This window comes from Rhyacophila brunnea, unplaced genomic scaffold, assembly GCF_057557595.1.
Source record: "Rhyacophila brunnea isolate RB1 unplaced genomic scaffold, BYU_Rbru_1.0 scaffold_2, whole genome shotgun sequence".
NCBI lineage: Eukaryota > Metazoa > Arthropoda > Insecta > Trichoptera > Rhyacophilidae > Rhyacophila > Rhyacophila brunnea.
The window spans coordinates 23188510-23209105 of NW_028232859.1; the positions used below are offsets into that span (position 1 = coordinate 23188510).

Sequence of the window (20596 nt, forward strand, 5' to 3'; positions counted from 1 at the left end):
TTCACACTTGTATTTAGAAGTACTCGGGGTCGAAAGCTCAATGAATCGAGCAGTCACCTGGAAAGGAAAAGATGTGGGTTCAATTCCCGTGCGGTCAGAGATTTTTTCTAGGATTTTTCTAAATGATTATGGTTCTAAGACATCTTCTAATTCAAATATTTATAATTTAAGCAAAAGTTTATGAGACAGTTTTAATTAAACATAATAAAAGGTGGTTCTGACAAGACTGAAAATAATAAAAGCAGTATTTGATAACTTACATCTTTTGTTATTCTTCCATGACCATCAAAATCATAAAGGGTGAAAGAGAAATGAAGAGGTTGTGCTCCTCCTCCTGCTTCGCCGCCTCGTACCTGCACATCACATGTGAACTCCTGAAAGTAAGAGAAAAAAAACGTTTTATTAAAATAAAATTAATTTCAGATAGGTGATAAGTATTAATGTGAAAAAATAAACATGATGAAGAAAAACTGAAATAAAATATATGACAGAATCAGATGAGACATTTATTCAGTTTGTTTCAAAAAAAGAATAAAAAAATTCATTTTAGTATGATTTCTTTCTGACAGTGACAACAACCCTAGGCAAATGTGTGTTTTTGCAGAAAAATAAAAAATAAATAAAACAATGAAAGTAAATTCTTTAATAAAATAGATCCTCTAAAATACCTACCACGATTATTATATTATTATGCACAATGGTTTTTTTTCGACTATCTGAATTATAATAATTATCTCCAATACTTTCATCCTAATTATTTCGGATAATTGAGGTTATACAGTGTGTCATATTCGTTTTAATTTTAATCGTAAACGAAAACGATATAGCTTCCCTGGACAATACCCTCCCTCTATAGTCTTATTAGGTACTCTATGATCTGGCGCAGGTTTATTTCTGGAAGATTTGTTTTAAAATTGATTAAAGACATTATTTAAAGTCGAAAAGGAGAGTGGTGATTTTCGTTGACGCAGATGACGCAATCGATTCGTCAGAAGATCTTAAAGGGGGCTCGAAACAGTTCAAACCAGTCATACATATATTCATTCATCACTATCTTCGATAATATTTATTTTTAGCTAAGTAGTCAAGGAAAGAGATACGTACATCGATATTTTTACTGGGTACATTGGTACTATTGGTAGATGAACTTTATAGTTTTTATTTAGTTTTTTATCGTGGGGGGAGGGATCAAAATCAGTCAGTGCCTAGTGCTTCTACGTCCTATAGCCGTCACTGGAAAGGGAGGATATTCCCTAATTTTTACTGTAAGTATAATAAATGGTGTCTTGTTTTACTGCATGTATCCAGTATCGATCAATTCATTCAACGAATATCTTTGAAAATAAATATAATAATACAGCACATTGGCAATCAATTTAATGTTGTCATCCGCAAGAAAATTCATTGTAAGTTGTAAAATATTTTATTTCGTTTCCCAGCTGCTGCCGTCAGCGATGGGGGTGGCAGTGTTGCCAGTTGCCAGTTGCCACACACGACACAGTGGATGTAGCATTCGAACGAAAGATGAAAATAGTTCTCGTAACTATCTCCATTTCCGGGACCGGATAAACTTTTAAATGGGCTCATAAATGCAAGCAATATAGCCCGCTGCGTTGTCTACGGACTGTTTGATAGCGGATTTCATTGGCATTTCAGTTTACATAAAATCGTTTCCAACAACATCAAATAATAAAACGCATAGAAATTGAATAGGTACTAATAAAATAAGTTATAGCGCACACAAATAGCGTTCATTTCATTTAAATGCGAAATAAATACCGTCAGTAATATCAACCGGTAAACAAATGTGGAAATTCGGATGCAATAGGTACCTACTAAAAATGTATTTATAAACTAATCTTTGGTATCCCTGAAAAATAGTACCTACATAACTATGAAGAGTACATACCTACAGACCAAGAGATATCTGCCACGAAGCCTGGAGCATAAATAGATTGAAAGTTAGGGAAATTTTAATACTTAATATGTATGCCATTTGCACTGACTGACCAGCGGGGCAGTGTTTTCCTTTATGAAACATTTTTTTGAGCATGTCCGATCCTAAGAAGATCATAATATCGCACCCCCAGTAAGATACTGTCGTAAGTCTGAAATTGGCGTTTTCGAGTTATGGATGTGGTTGGATTCGTATTTTTTTTTGCTATTTTAATAAAATACTATCGTATCTCAAACTCAAATAGTGTCGGAGAGAAAGCACTTAATACAGTACATTACTTTCCGAAAACTGTTGAATAGATAATAAAATAGTGTTGTAACTAAGTTACGACAGTATTTTACAAGAAGCTTGCTAAAAAACTAAAACAATACTTTTCAAAAAAATACTGTTGTAACTCTGTTACTACAGGAAAATCTTGAGATACAGCGTAATTTTCTCACTAATTGCATGGATATTATTGTTCCAAAGTATTCAAACAAAAAAAACTGGAAGCAGCAGAGGCAACAATTTTTGTTATGGAAATAAAATAAAAATAAAATAAAAAATATTAATATTATGGATCTCCACATAGTGGATGTTTGTAGAGATTTTGTTTTTACGAGAAATGGATGTTATGGTACGTTTACATCTGACACTTATACCGATATACTTATTTTATGTGTCTGACATAAAAAATCACTTACTGTTTACACCTGCATGGATCTGACATAAAATTCTGGTATACTTCTCGTTGAAATAAAGTCTCGACACTTTATTCAATGGCAGCATTGGAATAAATATATGCGGTGTTTACATATGGTATTGTAATTTATTCGGACACTTATATTGTATACTTCTCAAAAACGTTATGTCAGTTGTTAATATGGGAATGTTAAAAAAGAAAGCAGCGAGTGTTATTATTTTAAGTCTTTTGGCAACAAAAAGGAGGAAAAATGGTCTAGATGGGTGCGGGAATGGATTCAGCGACGAGAAGAACTAGGTGCCTTCCGTTGAATGTCAGAGTTTAAAATCGAAGATCCAACTCAATTTGTGAACTTTAGTTTGCAAGATTGGACCTTTTGCCAAAAAACAAGACACACAATTCAGAAATGCGTAGAAGAACGATTAACAGTAACATTGCGATATCTAGCACTTGATCGTCATTGCATATTCATGCATATTCAATATAATATCGTAATACAAGTGCAGGTGTGGGCCAAAATGAATTAGGTAATACCATTTGAAGCGCATTTTTTCTTCACAGAGTGCATCAGAATTAATCGTATGTGCCGAGAACAAGCGATATTTTATTTTCGAACAAAATCCATAGAACACGGCATATCCGATTTATTTCTCACTGTCTATGATTTTTGACAGATCGCTACAGTAGGTACATTTATTAACGTAAACTTTGGGCATACATTCATGGTGTACCTATGATAATTGATTGTCCGTTGTTTTAGAAATATACCTATGCAATTCACTAGGTACCTGTCAAACTACGAATAATATGTCAGGTACTTGATATAAAAGTAGACGGTGGTCCAACTTCGGTGATATATCGCGGCAAGTTCGGAATTGTCGAATACGAGGTGTTTACATTTGCGTATATAAGTAGATTGAATAAGTGACAGGTGAGTGTCGACACACGCAAAATAAGTGGCTGGTACAAATATAATTACTGTTTACACTTGGTGAATATGGTGTCATACATAAATATGACGATATTAGTATCAAATGTAAACGTACCATTAGTCACCTAACTAAAGTATGTGTATTTGCCAGACCCAGGATTCGAACCTGGGACCCACGACATGTCGCTGTAGGATTGGTTTGTCGAATAGACCAAAATGTTCAGGAGACGAAAAACAAATTTCATAATCCTATATTTACATAAATGGAGATATTTAAATTGTTATTTTTACAGCGTAAGAATGATGTATTCATTACCATTACAAAGTAATTTAAAGAAAAGGATGGTTCTAGTCCATTTAGATACAAAAAAACATTCTGCATGGCAAGGTCGATTTCGACAAAAACGGATATTCAACAAACCAATCCTATAGCGATGATAAGCCGAAGCGTAAGCCGCTCGGCCATCGTGGGCGTTGATATGTAATAATAGTAGATATAAACGTGTGGCTCGAAAAGTCGAGGTGTGAGAATTCTTGAAATTGGCCGGAAGTTTTCTTGCAAACTATTTAATAGTATATTTGTATAGAAACACTACACCTGTTTCATAATCTGAGTCTACCACCAAACAAATAAACATTGTAGAAAATCATTTGCATAAGAAAGATTTTTTACAAATGCCTATTATGGATTCCACCGAGGATGGAAAAATAACTGAGACCAAAACAGATTTAATTTAATAGCAATATTTTGTAGGTGTGGGCATGGCATGTGTTGAGATTCCATCAAATGTCTGTACACACTGCACGTACACTACTTGTGTAGCGGCAAAAGTTTACAAACATTGTATAGGAACATAGTTTGTTAGCGGGTAGATTCTATATTGGTCTGTACTAGGTTAGAGAATTATTAGTATTGATTGGCGACAGCGATCGACAAAATTGCGATACGACCTTTGTATATACTGTATTATTTTTTTAATTGTTTCGAAGTTCTATATCAGCTGCTTATTAATAACGAAACTCAGCTGTGTTTCTCATGTCAATTGCATGATAAGATAACTAAAATAATATTTTTGTTTTAAATTTGGCGGTTTTTAACAAAGTAGTAGGTACTTACCCAATTAATTAAAAAAACAAAATATTACATGGCATAAATTTGACACAATAAATGTGATACGAAATAAAAATAAATAAATAGGTAGATAGTTAGTTAGGTACCTACTTATTTGTCAATAAGAAATTGTTCCATTTAGGTAAGTACATGATTTCCCAGATATAACATTGAATTGGATTTAATAATGAATATAACGACATTGCATTTAATAATAATAAGTTAATAACTATTTAATAGTACACCATATTATACTATTACTATTATTAGATTATTACTAATGGCCAATATCTTAACAAAGTTCCGTTCATGATGCTGACTTCTTGTTTTTCGCTGGAATCGTATAATTCTTATCCGTGTTATTTATCTTCCGAGTATTATTATAAGTTTTCAACCCGTAATAACATTTAACACCTTTTTAGATCTTCTGGGATAAAGTGGATCGGAAGTGAAATCATATTCGACTTCCGACTCCCGCGCGAAGAGAACAGCAGTTCTACTGAAGAAAACGGCTACGGAAGTATATGAAATCTCCATTATGGATATTATCGTTGAATTATCGAGATTGTCTATTTTTTAAGTCTTCGGCGATCATAGAAATTGCTCACAGCAGTCGCAGCGCACACTTTAATTAATAATATACTGCCATATAATTAGTATGAAGAATTTTCGCCAAACAAATAAGCATTTCGCCGGAAAATGGCGAGCAATAATCCGGGTCATAAATATAATTGGGTGAATATTGTCGGAATAATTCCATTATTGCATCAAACAATTGATTTTAAGTTTTCCGACACTACTCAATACATTATGTATGGATGTGATATGAAATGGATATCGAATGTTTATTATAAGAATTTTCGGTAGAATGGTGAACCCAGAGTCGAATAGTCTCGAAATTAAATAGTTATACTTATCTCATTTATGTCATATCTATATTTAAGGAGTAGAATAACGCTACAATAATAATATTTTATCAGTAATTAATTATTATATATGAATGAATGCGTAATCAAATAAATAGTAAAATTATCGACTGAATGAACAGAGATCAGGCATATTAATATAATGTTCAATATGGACACTACATTATAATTATAATATATGAATTTACTTATCATAATACACGCGAATGAGTACGTACCTACCTAAGTTATTGGAAATAGATTAATTTATTTTAACAGAATGCTTACAGGCCCTTTCAATTAATTTTGTAATTAACGTGTTAATTTGCATTTGAAAAGTAATTAGCAAAAACACAATTTTGTGCGGCCCGTAAGCATTGGGTTAAATATAATTAATTCATGATAATTATTGTTTATCGGTGGTTTTGATTTTCTGTGTCTGTTGAAAGGATGCTCAATAATTATGGAAAGCAAGAGAAAGAGAGATTAGAAGACGTACTTGATGACCTGATGGCGGAATGAATGTGGAGTCTAGTGGATGGCCAAACAAATAAACAAGACCATCGTCAGGATATTATCAAACACCTTCGAGGCATAGGTACTGTCGTTAGTTTGCATGAGCCGGATTATATTTGGTTATACACCCCGTAAGGAGGAGGTAAACTTCGTGGTATTTGGTCATGACGAAGGTCGGGAGAGGACGAGGAATAGCATCCACGAGATGGTCGGATCAAATCAAAATTCTACAAGTTGCCCATTCACGGCCTTCCTTGCCCAGGTAGTCTCGGCGAGAGTATGGTGCGGCATAAAAGTTTTAACGTGATGACAATGTTAGTTTCAATTGAACGTAGTTATGCAGAATGTAGCCAGTCCACAATAATGTCGAGCTGAGATTATGGTACTTTATCAACAACATGATATTAAAAATGTAAGTATGTAAAATTGTAAATAGTATTTTATTTCAAGAATATTTTTTTTGCGGCTTGGCTATTTTCAGCAGAACGTAGAGAAAACCATCTTGCATCTGATCTAGATATCATTTCTCATTTTTTTTATTTTTTGTGGACTGGCTACTTTCTGCACAAATATGTCCAATTTAGATTAGGTACCTATATAAAAACTAAATATGATAAAATTGATAACACTGGCATAAAGCCCACCAAAGCAGCGCTCTCTCTACGAAGTAGGCCCCCTCCCACCCGCGCATTACCCTTCACCTATGTAATAAGGGGCTCAAGAAGCACAAAATAATTATTATTATCAGCGTCTCTCATAACAAAGCAATAAAAAAATTTCTCGGGGCTTGTAATTAATATTCACGATGACATCATTCTACCAGCAAAATATTGGACACGCAATAACTAAACAAAGAGTTCACTGTTATTAAATAACGCCTTCTCGCCCGTCTATCGACGACGCTTCCAATGCGTGATTTTGCTTGCCGTGTTCAATGAATGGACTACCAACGTTCGTTAATTCGTATCGCTGATAAGCCAAAAAACGATGAATGATGGGGCAGGCGGGCACAATGCGTCGTCAAATCCAGTGTGCGCTGGCGTATTTGATTACGTTGTATTTTCGATGATTCACATTGAATATGCGCGAGCGCCCCCCGCAAGCCCGATTCTATGTGCACGACGCCTATGACATGAACATTGGATTTTGTTATTAAAAACCTGGAAAATATATAGGTAGGTAGTCAATATCTCGAAATTCTTAGAAGCACTAATGAATTCATTAAATTATTTTCTGCTCAGATAACTAACATAACCCTATCATCTGGTCAAAAAAATCCTCCCACTCTTAGACATAAAATTACGCCCACTTTTCAATAAAAGTTTCGTGTTTCAAAGAGAGATCTGTTTCAGATTCATAGACCGGAAAAATATGGAGTTTGGTAACATTTTATATGGGCATTACCTTCATATTTTATTGCAGTTGGATTCCCAGAGCCGAACGAAGGTGACGCTTCCCACATATTAATGTTATTTTTGTTACTGTATGATTTCATCAAATGATAGATTATGTAGTGATAAAGTGGATTTTAATTAACAAGGTCATATTAAAATTGAGGATATACATACAAAATATTTTATTTTGTCCACAATGACTTCCATCAATAAATTGACAGTGAACAACATTAGAGCTGTTTGATAGGATCTTGGAAAAGAGTGCGCGACGGATCGTCGTTGAAATAATTGCTCGTTTAAACGATCACCTTGTTTGTCTCATTTTTCGTTGTGTCGAAGTTTCTTATTGACTAAGGTACACAAAAAAACGAACCTGAAATATGCACCCTTATTGCAAATCATGTAGAGTTCATAATTCAACCATATTCACCTGTTCACGAAGTAATACCCCGTTTACACGTGCATGGATTTACTGCTGACAGTGAGTAATTCAGAAGCCTCCGATCTTTTTTGATTCATGCATGCAATCTTGCCAACTGCAGGATAATACATGTTTACACGTACATTTTCCTGTTATCGCCGCGATATACGTACTATTGCTGGCAGTAAATCCATGCATGTGTATTGTGTACGGGCGCTACAAAGCTACTCGTATGAACATACTTGACATGTCTATGATTAGGATCAGAGACTTGTATACGCGAGCCCTTCTACGTTTTTCTACATATCAATTTTTCGTATAATAATAAAGTTTATATTATAAGAAATAATTAGCATGAATTGTAAACGGATTGATAGCTTAGAAGCAAAAGCATTCACCCAGAAGGTGTAAGACATAAGTTCGAATCCTACCCGGTCCAACTTTTTTCTAAACTACTAATATTTATGTTTCCGAGGTTTATAAAATTTTTGTTTTTTTTAAGATACTAACTACCTCTTGTTTTAAAATAAAAAATCAGAACTGCTTGGTGACATTTACTGATAGTGGACAGTGTGGACACTACAAAAGATAGAAAAGTATAGCAACCCAAACAATTTGTATAACAAAATTACGGTGCGACATATAATTATTGTAAAATATAATAAATATCACTATGAAAGAAATAATTTATTAATTTGAAATATTGGGTATTTTAATTAGGTACATTGGCATATGAAAATGCAGCGACTGCGCTGGATCGGCCATGTGCATACAATGCCGGAGGATATATCGGCGAGGCGGGCTATGTACACAATCCCCGATAGCAAGAGAAGACCTGGACGGCCGAAATTGAGATGGCTTGACTGCGCCACGGGAGATTTAAAAATGCTCGGTCAAAGCAACTGGAGAGTATCGGTGCGTGATCGTCAAGGATGGAGGAAGTTTTTGAAGTAGGCCAAGACCCGCCAAGGATTGAATTGCCATAAATAATAATATTTTTCGGGACAACGCATTATTGTCAGTTAAATTTTGAAGTGTTCCAAACATACCCAGAAAGATAAGATTATTCTAGCCACTTGCTTGAATGAGGAAATACTTACTAATAAAAAATACAATAGATAAAAACTTGTAAGTATAAAAAAATAGTATACATAATATATATTATTATTATTATTACGACAAAGTTATTGTTCATTGCGGCGAAATGAAAGGAATATAGATAGAGATACACTCATATATAAAAAAATACTTGAATTGTGCTTGTATAGGTGATAACGGGTGACCTGCAATAAATTGGAATGACTCCAGTGACGTTCAAGTCATTTGCAAAAGCAAGGTAAAATAATAATAACACATTAACAAAACATAAACGTTAGGTATCTACACAAACTACAGAAATTTAAATTATTACTAATTGTTAAATCGATCACGATTTTAAAACAGGTAGGTACCTACCTACCTAAAATTAAAATAAAAATACATTATGTCAGTGGTTTCCAAACTTTATGTTACGACTCCCTTTTACAAAAAATCTAATCTTGGAGCCTCCCCCCCTTTATTTCATTGAATAATACAGACACCTTTTTAAATAGTCAACAATGTACTCACACAAAAATGAAAAAAGTATTACGTCAACTAGCGCACAACCGCATATTTAAAGTATTTAATAGCTCTGAAACAAAGCAGCGCCGAAGGCGACTTTTTTTACTATTAATAAAATAATGTGAAAAGTGCATTAGCAAACTAACCGAGAATTCAATAAGTAGATTTTTGTTTGCTTCAATATATCTGGCGCAGAAATTTAAAAGTGGAAACATGGCGAACTTATTTATTTTTGTAATTTTGATTTCTAAAGCTCCAATATTTTATGAATGCCTTCACTTTGTCTTTTTAAATCGGTGATTGCATTAGTGGTCGTTGAATTGATTTAATCACTCATTTTTTTTTTAAATTCCAACCAAATAGACAAGTTTAACAACAAAATTATCGTTCCTAAACAAATTTGCCTCAAATTTCAACAATATGATTTGACCCTTTTATTTTATTTTTCACGAGATAGCCAAGCGCGCTTCACAATAGTATAGAAGTGGGGTATTATAAAATTAGTCTCCATATTTTCAGACAGGGTTGCAAACAATCTTTTGTAGGACTGTTTTTATATATAGTTTATAACTAGCTATAAACAGCTCATAAACTATGCATTTGCAAACTGCAAGCAACATTTGCAACCTGCGGCTACATTAATTGTGTTGAGCTTTTCGCGCCCCCCAGTTTGGAAATCGCTGCATTATGTAATAAAAAGAGTAACTGCATTAAAGTTTATCGTTCAAACTTTAACCATTGTCCATATATGGGATTATTTCGTCGCTAACGCTGTTAGAAGGTTTAATATGGATAAATATGGGATATACTTAAACACGTTTTAAACAATATGTTATTATGTATCAATAGTGTACCTGTCTCATAGCATGCATTTAAGTTTGTCAGGTAAACCAAACACGCATTCAATAGTTAAGTACAGTCGGCGAGCTTTGTGTCTCTTTGTTGTAATGTCTTCTAAACTAATAACATGAAGCCAGATTCAAATCCTTCGTACATTACGACTGGCTTACACATTTCGAACTTATTAATCTGTTGTTCTGCGGTCATTAGTTACTAGAGAAAATGCTGTGAAATACCTGGATGGCAAAGCTCACCCACGTAGGTACGTCTCAATTCTGAAGGGCTGCTGCACATATAGGATAAGTTCTTAGTGTTTGGCATACGACGTATATTTTTGATTATTTCGCCATATTTCCCGCGCAAGTACTAACAATTTAGTGACTGATGGTCGACGAGAGACGCTGGCCAGATGCTGGAACGTATGGAATGAACTCCATCTTCCCTGCCAATTTATCTGTCGGGAGTAAGGCGTGTAAAATGATGGCGAAGGATCATTGATCGGAAGAGAGTGTGACTTTCACCATGAGATGAATATTAAATTACGATGTCAACGGAAAATCGATGAGTACTGTATTTTCTTAGACACAAGAGATCGAAATAAAATGTAGATAAAATAAGTATTTTATGGCGCCGAATTTCGATCACCACTGACACGGTTCATATGACGTCACCTGAATAAAAATACTCAGTCCACACCGATACAAAATAGATACAAAAGTCGGCATTTTGATGTCGATTTTTATTATACAGACAGACGATTTACCGCTCATCAATCAGTCAAGGCAATGGAAAAATAAACCGAATTGGTTTCCATCAAAGGTTTAATATAAATGCTGCCCCACACGTAGATGACAGATGCAAAGCAGAACTTTTGAAGCAGTAACAGTAAAGCATTATTGTATAGTAAAGCTCAATTTCATGCCATTGCCACAATGTCCATACTACAATAATTATCATCAGTCGTGAAGAATACATGGTAGGCGATTATAATTATATAGCTTACTTTCTTAATAATGTTATAATAATTTTCCAACGACAACTTGTCTGTAGGTAATACCTACTATACCTATTATAGATTGATTGTCGACTTGGTCAATCAGACGACACGTAGCGCGAGCTTTAAAGTATAACACAATCTAACAAAAGTTTCAACAAAGTTGTTACATTTGACGCATACAACACATACATACGATTATACGCGTATTGCAAAAACACGCACACAATGTCGAAATCTGAGGCAATATATTATATAAAAACCTGACACGTCACAACATAGTACATTCATTTGTTTTTCGCGCTGGACCCGATGCGAAACGGTTCCTATGACAAAACGCTGAACTACCGACACAATATAATTTTATAACGGTTAGGCATTATTTTTAATATATATTTTAGTGTCTTTTGTCTTTTTTTCGTGAAATATCTATTATAAAAAGGTAAAATATAATATTGTTTTGTAAGTTTTGTTCAGTAAAATACTGAAGATTCAAATTCAACTCTTGTAAATATGGCTGCCCTAGGTCTTTCTTTCTGTTACCTACCACAGCCTGCCTATCTGTAACAGGCACCCTTTTAGTCCCCTCTCTTCCATCTCATTATTCCTTATTGCGTGAATCAATAAATTGATCACATAGCAGGTGACTAATGACAAGAAATGATAATGAATGAGATACATAATCACTATTTATAAAGAAAGAGGGGGGGAGGGTTATATAAAATATTAAGAGTTGGATATAAATTGTTCGTATGCAGTTCGCCGAATACATTATCACCGTGATCTTTTGTACGGATAATAGATGACATTACATATAGGTAGTATTTAGATAGACCCAATAATGAGGCATTTGGTAATTTTGTACGCAAGTGAGTAGAAACAAAGTTTATTTTCTTGAAAGTGGTTGATATTCCAATAGATTTAACATTGATTTATTGTTCTTTCATAATAATTATTGCAGTCGGTAATAATGAGTTAATGTTAATGCCCATAATGGCCGAGCGGTAAAGTTTCGTATTAATTATAATAATCAATGTGTGAATGGATGGACCCAGAGTATGGATCTTATAGATTGAGTAATTGCTGCCTTTACCCTTTACTTCATGTATCACAAGAATCATGGCATGGACCAGACGCAAAATTATTGATATTATTGTCTTGTGGCGAAGACATTTCGGTCAATGAAATTGAATGGATCTTATGGCTTTTTTTATTATAGTCAGAAGATTTCATAAAACACAAAGCTCATCTGAACTACAGCAATATTTATGGAATGTATGTCCGAATATTAACTTGGTGAGTTAAAGTGAACAAATCGAGAAGGGTTGATTATTATATTAGAGTTAGACCACCACAGTGACGTCCCGTGGGGGTAGGCAGATTGACCGTCACTTGGGGGCGGCAGTTACTCGAAGGGCGGCAAATCGAGGATAATCATTTGGAATATATAGAAATAGCTACCTAAACTTATTAATAAAGAAAATATCTTTTCATTAAAAAAATCGGCTCACTGGTTTCTCGGGTTCGCAATATCTGGTTTACTTCCGTCGCCCTTCGACGTCCATGGTAACCAGAAATGACACGTGCAGATTTGCGAATAATTAGTCTGATATTTTGTCAGTAATGTATCCATACAACACATTTCTTAGATATTGGACTCATGATGGATGGATGAAAGGATGATAAAAAATATTATATAAAAAAATGAGGCGGGTTTTTGGCGCTGCCTAGGGGCGGCATTTTATCTAGGGAGGTCACTGGACCACCATCATTGCATATAAGTATCATTTATTTTGTTAAAAACCAGTCACGAGATATTGATTATGTGAACTTCGTATGTCCGTTCTCCAATGAACGATTGTAGAAAGTAGTGTTGGCTAACTTATAAATGATAATGTTTCGAGTCGTAATCCTTTCAATCGAAATGGCGGTATAATAATTCCACCAAGTGCTATTTATTATCAGTCGTAAAGATAAGCTACATTAGGTAGGTACCATTTGGATCTATTACGTTTTCATATGGCAACGTAGATGGGTAGAGCAGAACAGGAGAGAGTGGTCAACATTCCACCGATAGGCATACACGCACAGACACACATTCAGACTCCAGGAATAACATTACGTAATTATGTTAATGATAATTCAGGCACTGCACCGCGATTTCCTAACTCTCGTCTCGTGTGGCACCAGACGAGATGACGTAATTGTGACGTCACGCTCGAGGCATGCCGACCGCGCACAGAATAACCATAGAAAATTTTATTATGATACACCTATATGTGTATGGTGACAATGAATAGCGCCGCTGTCTGACCACTCGCTATTTTCTCGAATGCTATTATCACTCCGGTAGTACGTCATAATGATGTCATATGACGTCATCTCGACCGGGAAGCTTGCACTCGCAAGTTCTAACATAGAGCCCCTGCATTCTGTCTCTTGTGCGACGAATAATTTACGTATAAGGTAATCAAATATATTTTGCTTATTCACAAATGACAACACCAGAATTAACAGCTAATTTATCTGTCTGTAAGAATATACAAGACTCAAGAGTGACAAATCACGAGATAACTAACATCTATCTCTGTGGGCAGGAATGGGAAATTTACATCATTACGGGCTAATAATGAGAACTACTGAAAATTTCCTACTCCTCCGGTTTCCGGGGTGGAGATTTTTTAACAATTAAGACAACAGCACATACGACGTCAACACACTCTTTGTTGGCGAATTTAAAAGCGGGCGATTCAGTTACTGCGATTGTTATATGATGACACACAAAACTTTCCATTCGCTGAGAAGCCACAGGCCAGCGACTATTTTGACAGAACGTCGTTCGTTTTTTTACCGGGAGGTTGAGGCAGACGCAGTAGGCCCACACGCCGGCGTGTAGTGTGTAAAATTGACCGGCTTTCAACTTTTCTCGGTAGATTGTTTACAATCAGCTTGTTAGCTTGTTCAATGATGACACTGGGCGACTTTACAGGCAGATTGTAAATTCGCCAACAAACAGCTCGTAAAGTAGCTCAATGTAATTGACACACAAGACTAATGGCGCGTTTAGTGACGTAGACCCGACACACTGATTGAAATTTTAATTTTCAATTTAGGAATTGTGTTATATTTTATATTTAATTAAATATGACTTTGTTACTGGTTTTGACTCTTTAAGGTACCTACCTTTTAAATTTTCTGGCAAATCGGTTGTGTCATTTGAGTAAGAACATTACTCTCCCCCCCCGAAACAATGTTTGGTTAAATTCTACAATATGTTAATAATTATACTTTTAATACATGTTGGTAAAATCGACAGAAAACGGTGACATCTACAGTTGTTTTCAGAACGGTCAAGATACAATTTCGACTGTGCATCTGATTTCAATGGAAATTCTATGAAACATTCATCAATCGGAAACCAAAAAATGCATTCGATAATTAAAAATGAAGTGCACCGATAGGTTAAAAATCAGCTAGTACAGATACTTATTACAGATATGGGTCCTCGCAATATACAGCATTATATGTAACGATTAATAAATTATAAGAGTTCAACATGTCATAGACATTATTTACTGTAATATTTGATCACGAATTTCAGTACAATGGCAGCTTCTAGTGGTAACCATTGAAAGTGGGTGATTCAAAATACTTAATGGGCTACTGACATGCTTTGCTTTCACTTTGAAAATATTATATTATCCATTGGTGTACACTGTACTTAGATAATACTTAGGGGACCTTTGAGAGTAGAGTAGCCTAAACCTTCTATCGGATTAGTGACAATGACGTAAATCGGATAGGTGCGCCCTACCCGTATATCCACCACGGGATCGCAGGACCAATCCTTGCCGGATGAGAATCCGTACGAGTATGCCGAATCATGTATCCCAACGGTAACATGGCCAAGAACGAGTGTTTACAGAAATGAGTGGCATTAGGCGGTTCGAGATGAGAGGGCACGGGCGGCAGCGCTTGAGGCGGGCGGGCGGCCTCAGATAGCAGCAGATAGCGCCAATCTGGCCGCATCTTAATTGCAACTTGCCCGAGCCCCGGACGATGGCGAAAGAGAGTGGTCATCGGCATCACAGAGACCGGCAATGCCTTGCCTTTAGAATGATACATCAAGCCTACAATATAAATCAACGTGAATAGTCAGTCAGTCACCTTTAGACCGCCAATAATTTGCATCGATATGAGTTTGTAAGTCGGCTATCTATCAGTACATTCTTAAATTGACAACATCTTGAAGTATTGATGTCAATATTGGTGGAGTTATCTAGGAAGAGTCTGACAACACAAACAAATACTCCTACAAACATACCGCCCCGCACCACTCGTTCTTAAACGAGCGCATCACGAGGCCCTACGTTTGGATATAAAGCATCAGCAGTTTTTTTACGCCTGGTAACGTACAGATACGATACCCAAGACTGAGTTCGTCACACCCTCAAGTTAGCTTAGACTGTGTTTACCGATTGACATAATTTAATAAAACGTTCCATGTTAGAGAAAAGCACGATAAATTAACATAAAATAAATTAATTTAATGGTACATATTATTATAATATCTACACAAAACAAAGCTAAAACAATACGACATACACAAAATATGTCAAAAGATCTTCACGTCCGCAATAAGACGTCACAAATTTGTTACTCCTCGTATAATACTATATAATTGGGCTTTGTGTCTGACAACAAAATGTCAATGAAAGGATATTATTTAGGTATCAGGGAACACAGAATTAATCTGTTCTGTGATAGGTACCTACATATTATAATATTGTATGGCGGATTGGTCGTAGAGCCAACCTGGCATACAACACATTAGGGCGCTTGTATAGTATCTTCAAAAGTGACCTTCCAGTGTAAAAACGTTCAATCATTGTATGATACTGATAACACTGATAACGTACCAATGCATGTGATACATGGGCCATTAATATAACGGAAATCCGAAAGAATATTCTACGCTGCATGGAAAGATGCATGTTGGATGCGAAAATACCACAAAATAAACCGACGGATAAGGAAGCAGATTGGAGTACGTGATGTGATAAAGGTCGCCAGGCGTGTGAAATCACAATGGGCCGGACATGTCACATGACAAATGCAGTCGTAAATTGATAGTTAGTTGATGGCTACTAAATGACCACAACCAACTGGGTCGACGAATTCGTCAAGATTGACGGATTACGTGGCAGGGCAGCAAAGAGATAACGACCAAAAATATTGGAAGGAGATAGAGGAGGCCGTCACCCAGTTCTGATCGACCCCATATAACGATGATTGTAGAGTTTATCGGCCATATTAGGTAGGTACTATGATTTTCTTTATATGCTCTCTTCGCGTATAAATAATTGAGGTAATTAATATATTATACGAACATGAACTTGCGCCGACAAATGTGATCCGTACCTCCATCAGGCCGATAGTATCGGCACACGAAAATGGTTCAGTTTATAGGTGCACGTTTACACTCATTATAATTGTAACGAGTACTTCGCCAGTACTGTAGTACCTACCTATCCAATTAAACTTCTACTCGACTCGAGATTTCAAAGCTATTTCTAACGTTTCTTAATCTGCTGAATTGGTTCAAAGTTCGGGACGTTGGAGAAATAATGCGGATGGAACAGGGCACGGAAAACATAACTTGTAATTTGAATGTCAACCTTGGACAGTACTGCCCCCATAAGCAAAAACACAGCTAATGGGAAAAAATGAAAAATTAAAGTAAGTATGAGGTGAGATACTAGATAAAATTCTGAACATAATTACATAAAAAATAAACAGAAAATCATTTTTTTTAATATACAAATCATCATAATGTGTTCATTACTTTTGCAAAAATGTTAGGCTATTCGAAGCAACAAAACAGTAAATAATGACTCATAAGCAACAACATAGCACATCTATCGATTTGCTGCTTTTTTTGCTTAAAAACGCTGACTTATTTGGAGAGTATGCAATTGGATAAACATGAAATGCTGCAAATTCAAATGAACTTATTATGGCAATTAAAATGTTAATATACAGTCAATTACTTTTTAATTACCACATTTAAATATCATATTAATTATATCTAATGGCCAACTATTGAAAACGCGCCAGTCCCGTTGTTAGCACTAAATGAGTTAATTTTAATCTTAATCCATCATAAAATACATTTCTAACTATCTGGTCTTATAAAATTAATGATATTTGTACTTATGTCTCTGAAAATTTGATATTTAAAAATAATGCAAACGGAAATTCCTCAATATTACCTTTTTCCAATGCGAGCCGCATGGCTGCTTCTAAGTTTATATCTGTCAACTGGCTTTGATATTTGTTTTTTATGAAGTGCATTACACTGAATAATCTTTCACAGTATACAGTAGTAGGAAAAATTGATAATATGAGTTAACTCATTTAGTGCTGACAATGCAACTGGCGCGTTGGCGCGACTGGCCATTAGATATAATTAGCATGATATTTAAATGTGGTAATTAAATATTAATTAACAGGTCAGCAGTGATTATGTTAATAAAGTAATTGTTGCTAACTCTTTGAATTGACTTTATTCTTAGAAATGGACTATTTCACATATGATCTCATCAGAAAAATACATGCATAATTCAAAAATAAGGGAAAGTAATGCCTACAAATAGGATGAAGTTGTGGGAGTCTTCCCACCAAAACTGACGAATTTTTGTATATTTAAAAATATATTCTCATTCTAATATTATTTAATAAATTAAATACCATTACATTAAAAAATAAGTATTTAATTTTTCAAAAATATCCATTACAATTTAAATTATAAGCAAAAACACATATTTACTGTTTTTTGCCCTATGAAACCGACACTATTCCATTCAAAATCATAAATAAAAAGACAATAGTGAAGTTTTATAATCAATATTTTTGTAATTTTGCCATTTTTATGTAATCAAAATATCACTTTTTAAATAATCTATTATACATCGAGACATTTATTAAATTTGATTAACTTTTAATGAAGCAGCAATGAAAAACATGATAACCTCTCTTTTCTCAAAATTGACTTTTTCCCATTAGCTGTGTTTTTGCTTATGGGGGCAGAGTAGATGTCACCCTAAGTAGTGGAAGAGTATATTTTATCTGAGTTGAATTCAGTTCAGGATTAATTTTTATGTATTTTTTTCATCCGGGATGAACTCTAGTCAGCAATCGTTGTTTATAAATAAAACTATCGCGAATGGTTGTAGTGTGTGGTGAATTCACTATAACAATGAGATATAAATGCATTCTGTAATTTCAAGATATATATTACAATATATTATATTAAAATGTAATTGGAATAGCGCCAGGTTTTCTCTGTACTGTTGAAATAGTGCGCGATTTCTCACCACTGGAACGTCGTACCTATCCGTCACAATAATTATTCATTCACGATCAGTCAGCCATAAATGATTATAATAAATGCGAAGTAACATAGGTTGCAGCGATGGCCGCGTGGCTTAAGCGCCGGTCTATAGTGTCGAGGGTCCCAGGTTCGAATCCTGGGTCTGGCAAGTACACATATTGTTTTTCAATTTGTGTATGAGTCAGAGTATGGACCTAATAGGTTGAGCAAGTGGCTGACATCCATTTCTTGTAAAAATAAAATCTGTTAATACAAACCTCCACTCCTTGGAGGCCCATATGATCCTATTAGGATCGGACATGGTCGAAAGAAAGAAAGAAAGAACATAGGTACAGCGTATGTACCTAATTGAGATTTAACAGTAAAAATATTCACACAAATTTACAGATCGGGGTGTCGTCAAATAAACACACGATTATCGGAATTCTCTTTAAAATCTTACTAAACTTACTTAAAAATTACCCCTCAGTATTTTGGTATTTTTAGGGAGCCGTGAAAAAATCTTTATACACGAAGAATGGTTACATTCAATTGTACCTATATATTTCTGTACCTAGTTATTTATTTAATAATACCTAGTCATATGTACAGTGTATGTTAATACGTTTCCTCGAAGCTGAGATAATTAGCTTAAATGCTTGGTGCTTAAATCCAACAACCTGCGCACTGGTGCGTAATTCGAAGTTCTATCAAGGAACATGGATTATTGAAGTAATTCATATTATAATTATAAAGCACGAGATTTCATGATGAATCAAATGCTATTGAATGAAATTCGATTAGGTCATCTCGAAAACATTTGAAAACACTGGTTCGATGATATTTAGCAATTTAGTAATTAATAAGTCCACCTTTAGGTATTTTTTACCTTTTTGTGAATTGCTGAAGACCTACTGCTTTCTAACATTTCTGCATTATCAAAATGTGGAATTCATTAATTTTAAATATTATTCTATACTCATACTCGAAATAATATAAACTTTATTTAAACTTGTGACTTGTGTATTTGAGAAAACAAAAAGCTGTTTTTCTCCTATTCATCTATTATGGACTTGGCTGATTTTGAAATCTAGCGACACAATATAGTTATTATAATGGGGCTGGCAACAGAAAAGTCGCCATACACTCCATTCCCAGTACAAATCCTTTTGTCCGGTTGAGATTCCCGTGTCCAGGCGTCCCTGCAATAAACGCCTGACTTGAGACAACGACTGATGATTGATATTTGCGCGCAGACTACATTAAATAAAATAATGAGATTCGTGTACAATTTAAAAAATGTTGTGTAATTCAATGACAAAACATGTAAGATTGTAAAAAAACCGTGAGTACTAGAATTGAGATTAGAAAGTATTATTTATTACTTGAATTACCCAGTTTTCCATTCATCCATACTATTTACTTTCAAGTCGTAAAAATATGGGAGCCAATGCAGCTTTGAAGTGTGCCAATTTATTTTTTTAAACACACATGACACAAAATATAAAATTTAAATACAGCTTTTAAATGTAATTTAATGTGCAGTTATCGTAAATACGAAATTCCGTTCGCATTTGAATGCAAAAAAGCCGCTCGGCGCTTATGCACTGGTGACACCTTGTCGTAAATAAAATTCAATAGAAGACCCCCCAAAAAGTGGCTTTGATAGTCGCCTACTTGTGCCGTGAGATGTTTTTAAATGATTGGCTGGAAAACCAACGCAGAAACATGATCCGGAATATTTTGACTATAGTAAAATATTGCTACACCGATAAATTCGCAGAAATTTGTAGGCTATTGTTATGCCTGCTCAAAATAACTAACATATTGCTACAACTAAAATCAATTTGTATAGGTAGGTACCTATAATT

General features: G+C 34.8%; 1 protein-coding gene across 1 annotated transcript in view; it reads right to left on the reverse strand.

Moving 5' to 3' along the window:
- The window catches only part of nkd (NKD inhibitor of WNT signaling pathway naked cuticle), an 83715-nt gene that overhangs the window by 2532 nt on the left and 60587 nt on the right, over positions 1-20596 (reverse strand). The window contains exon 3 of the mRNA XM_085946458.1: positions 261-374. Coding sequence (XP_085802584.1) covers positions 261-374 — 114 coding nt within the window. The remainder of the gene's footprint in view (positions 1-260; positions 375-20596) is intronic.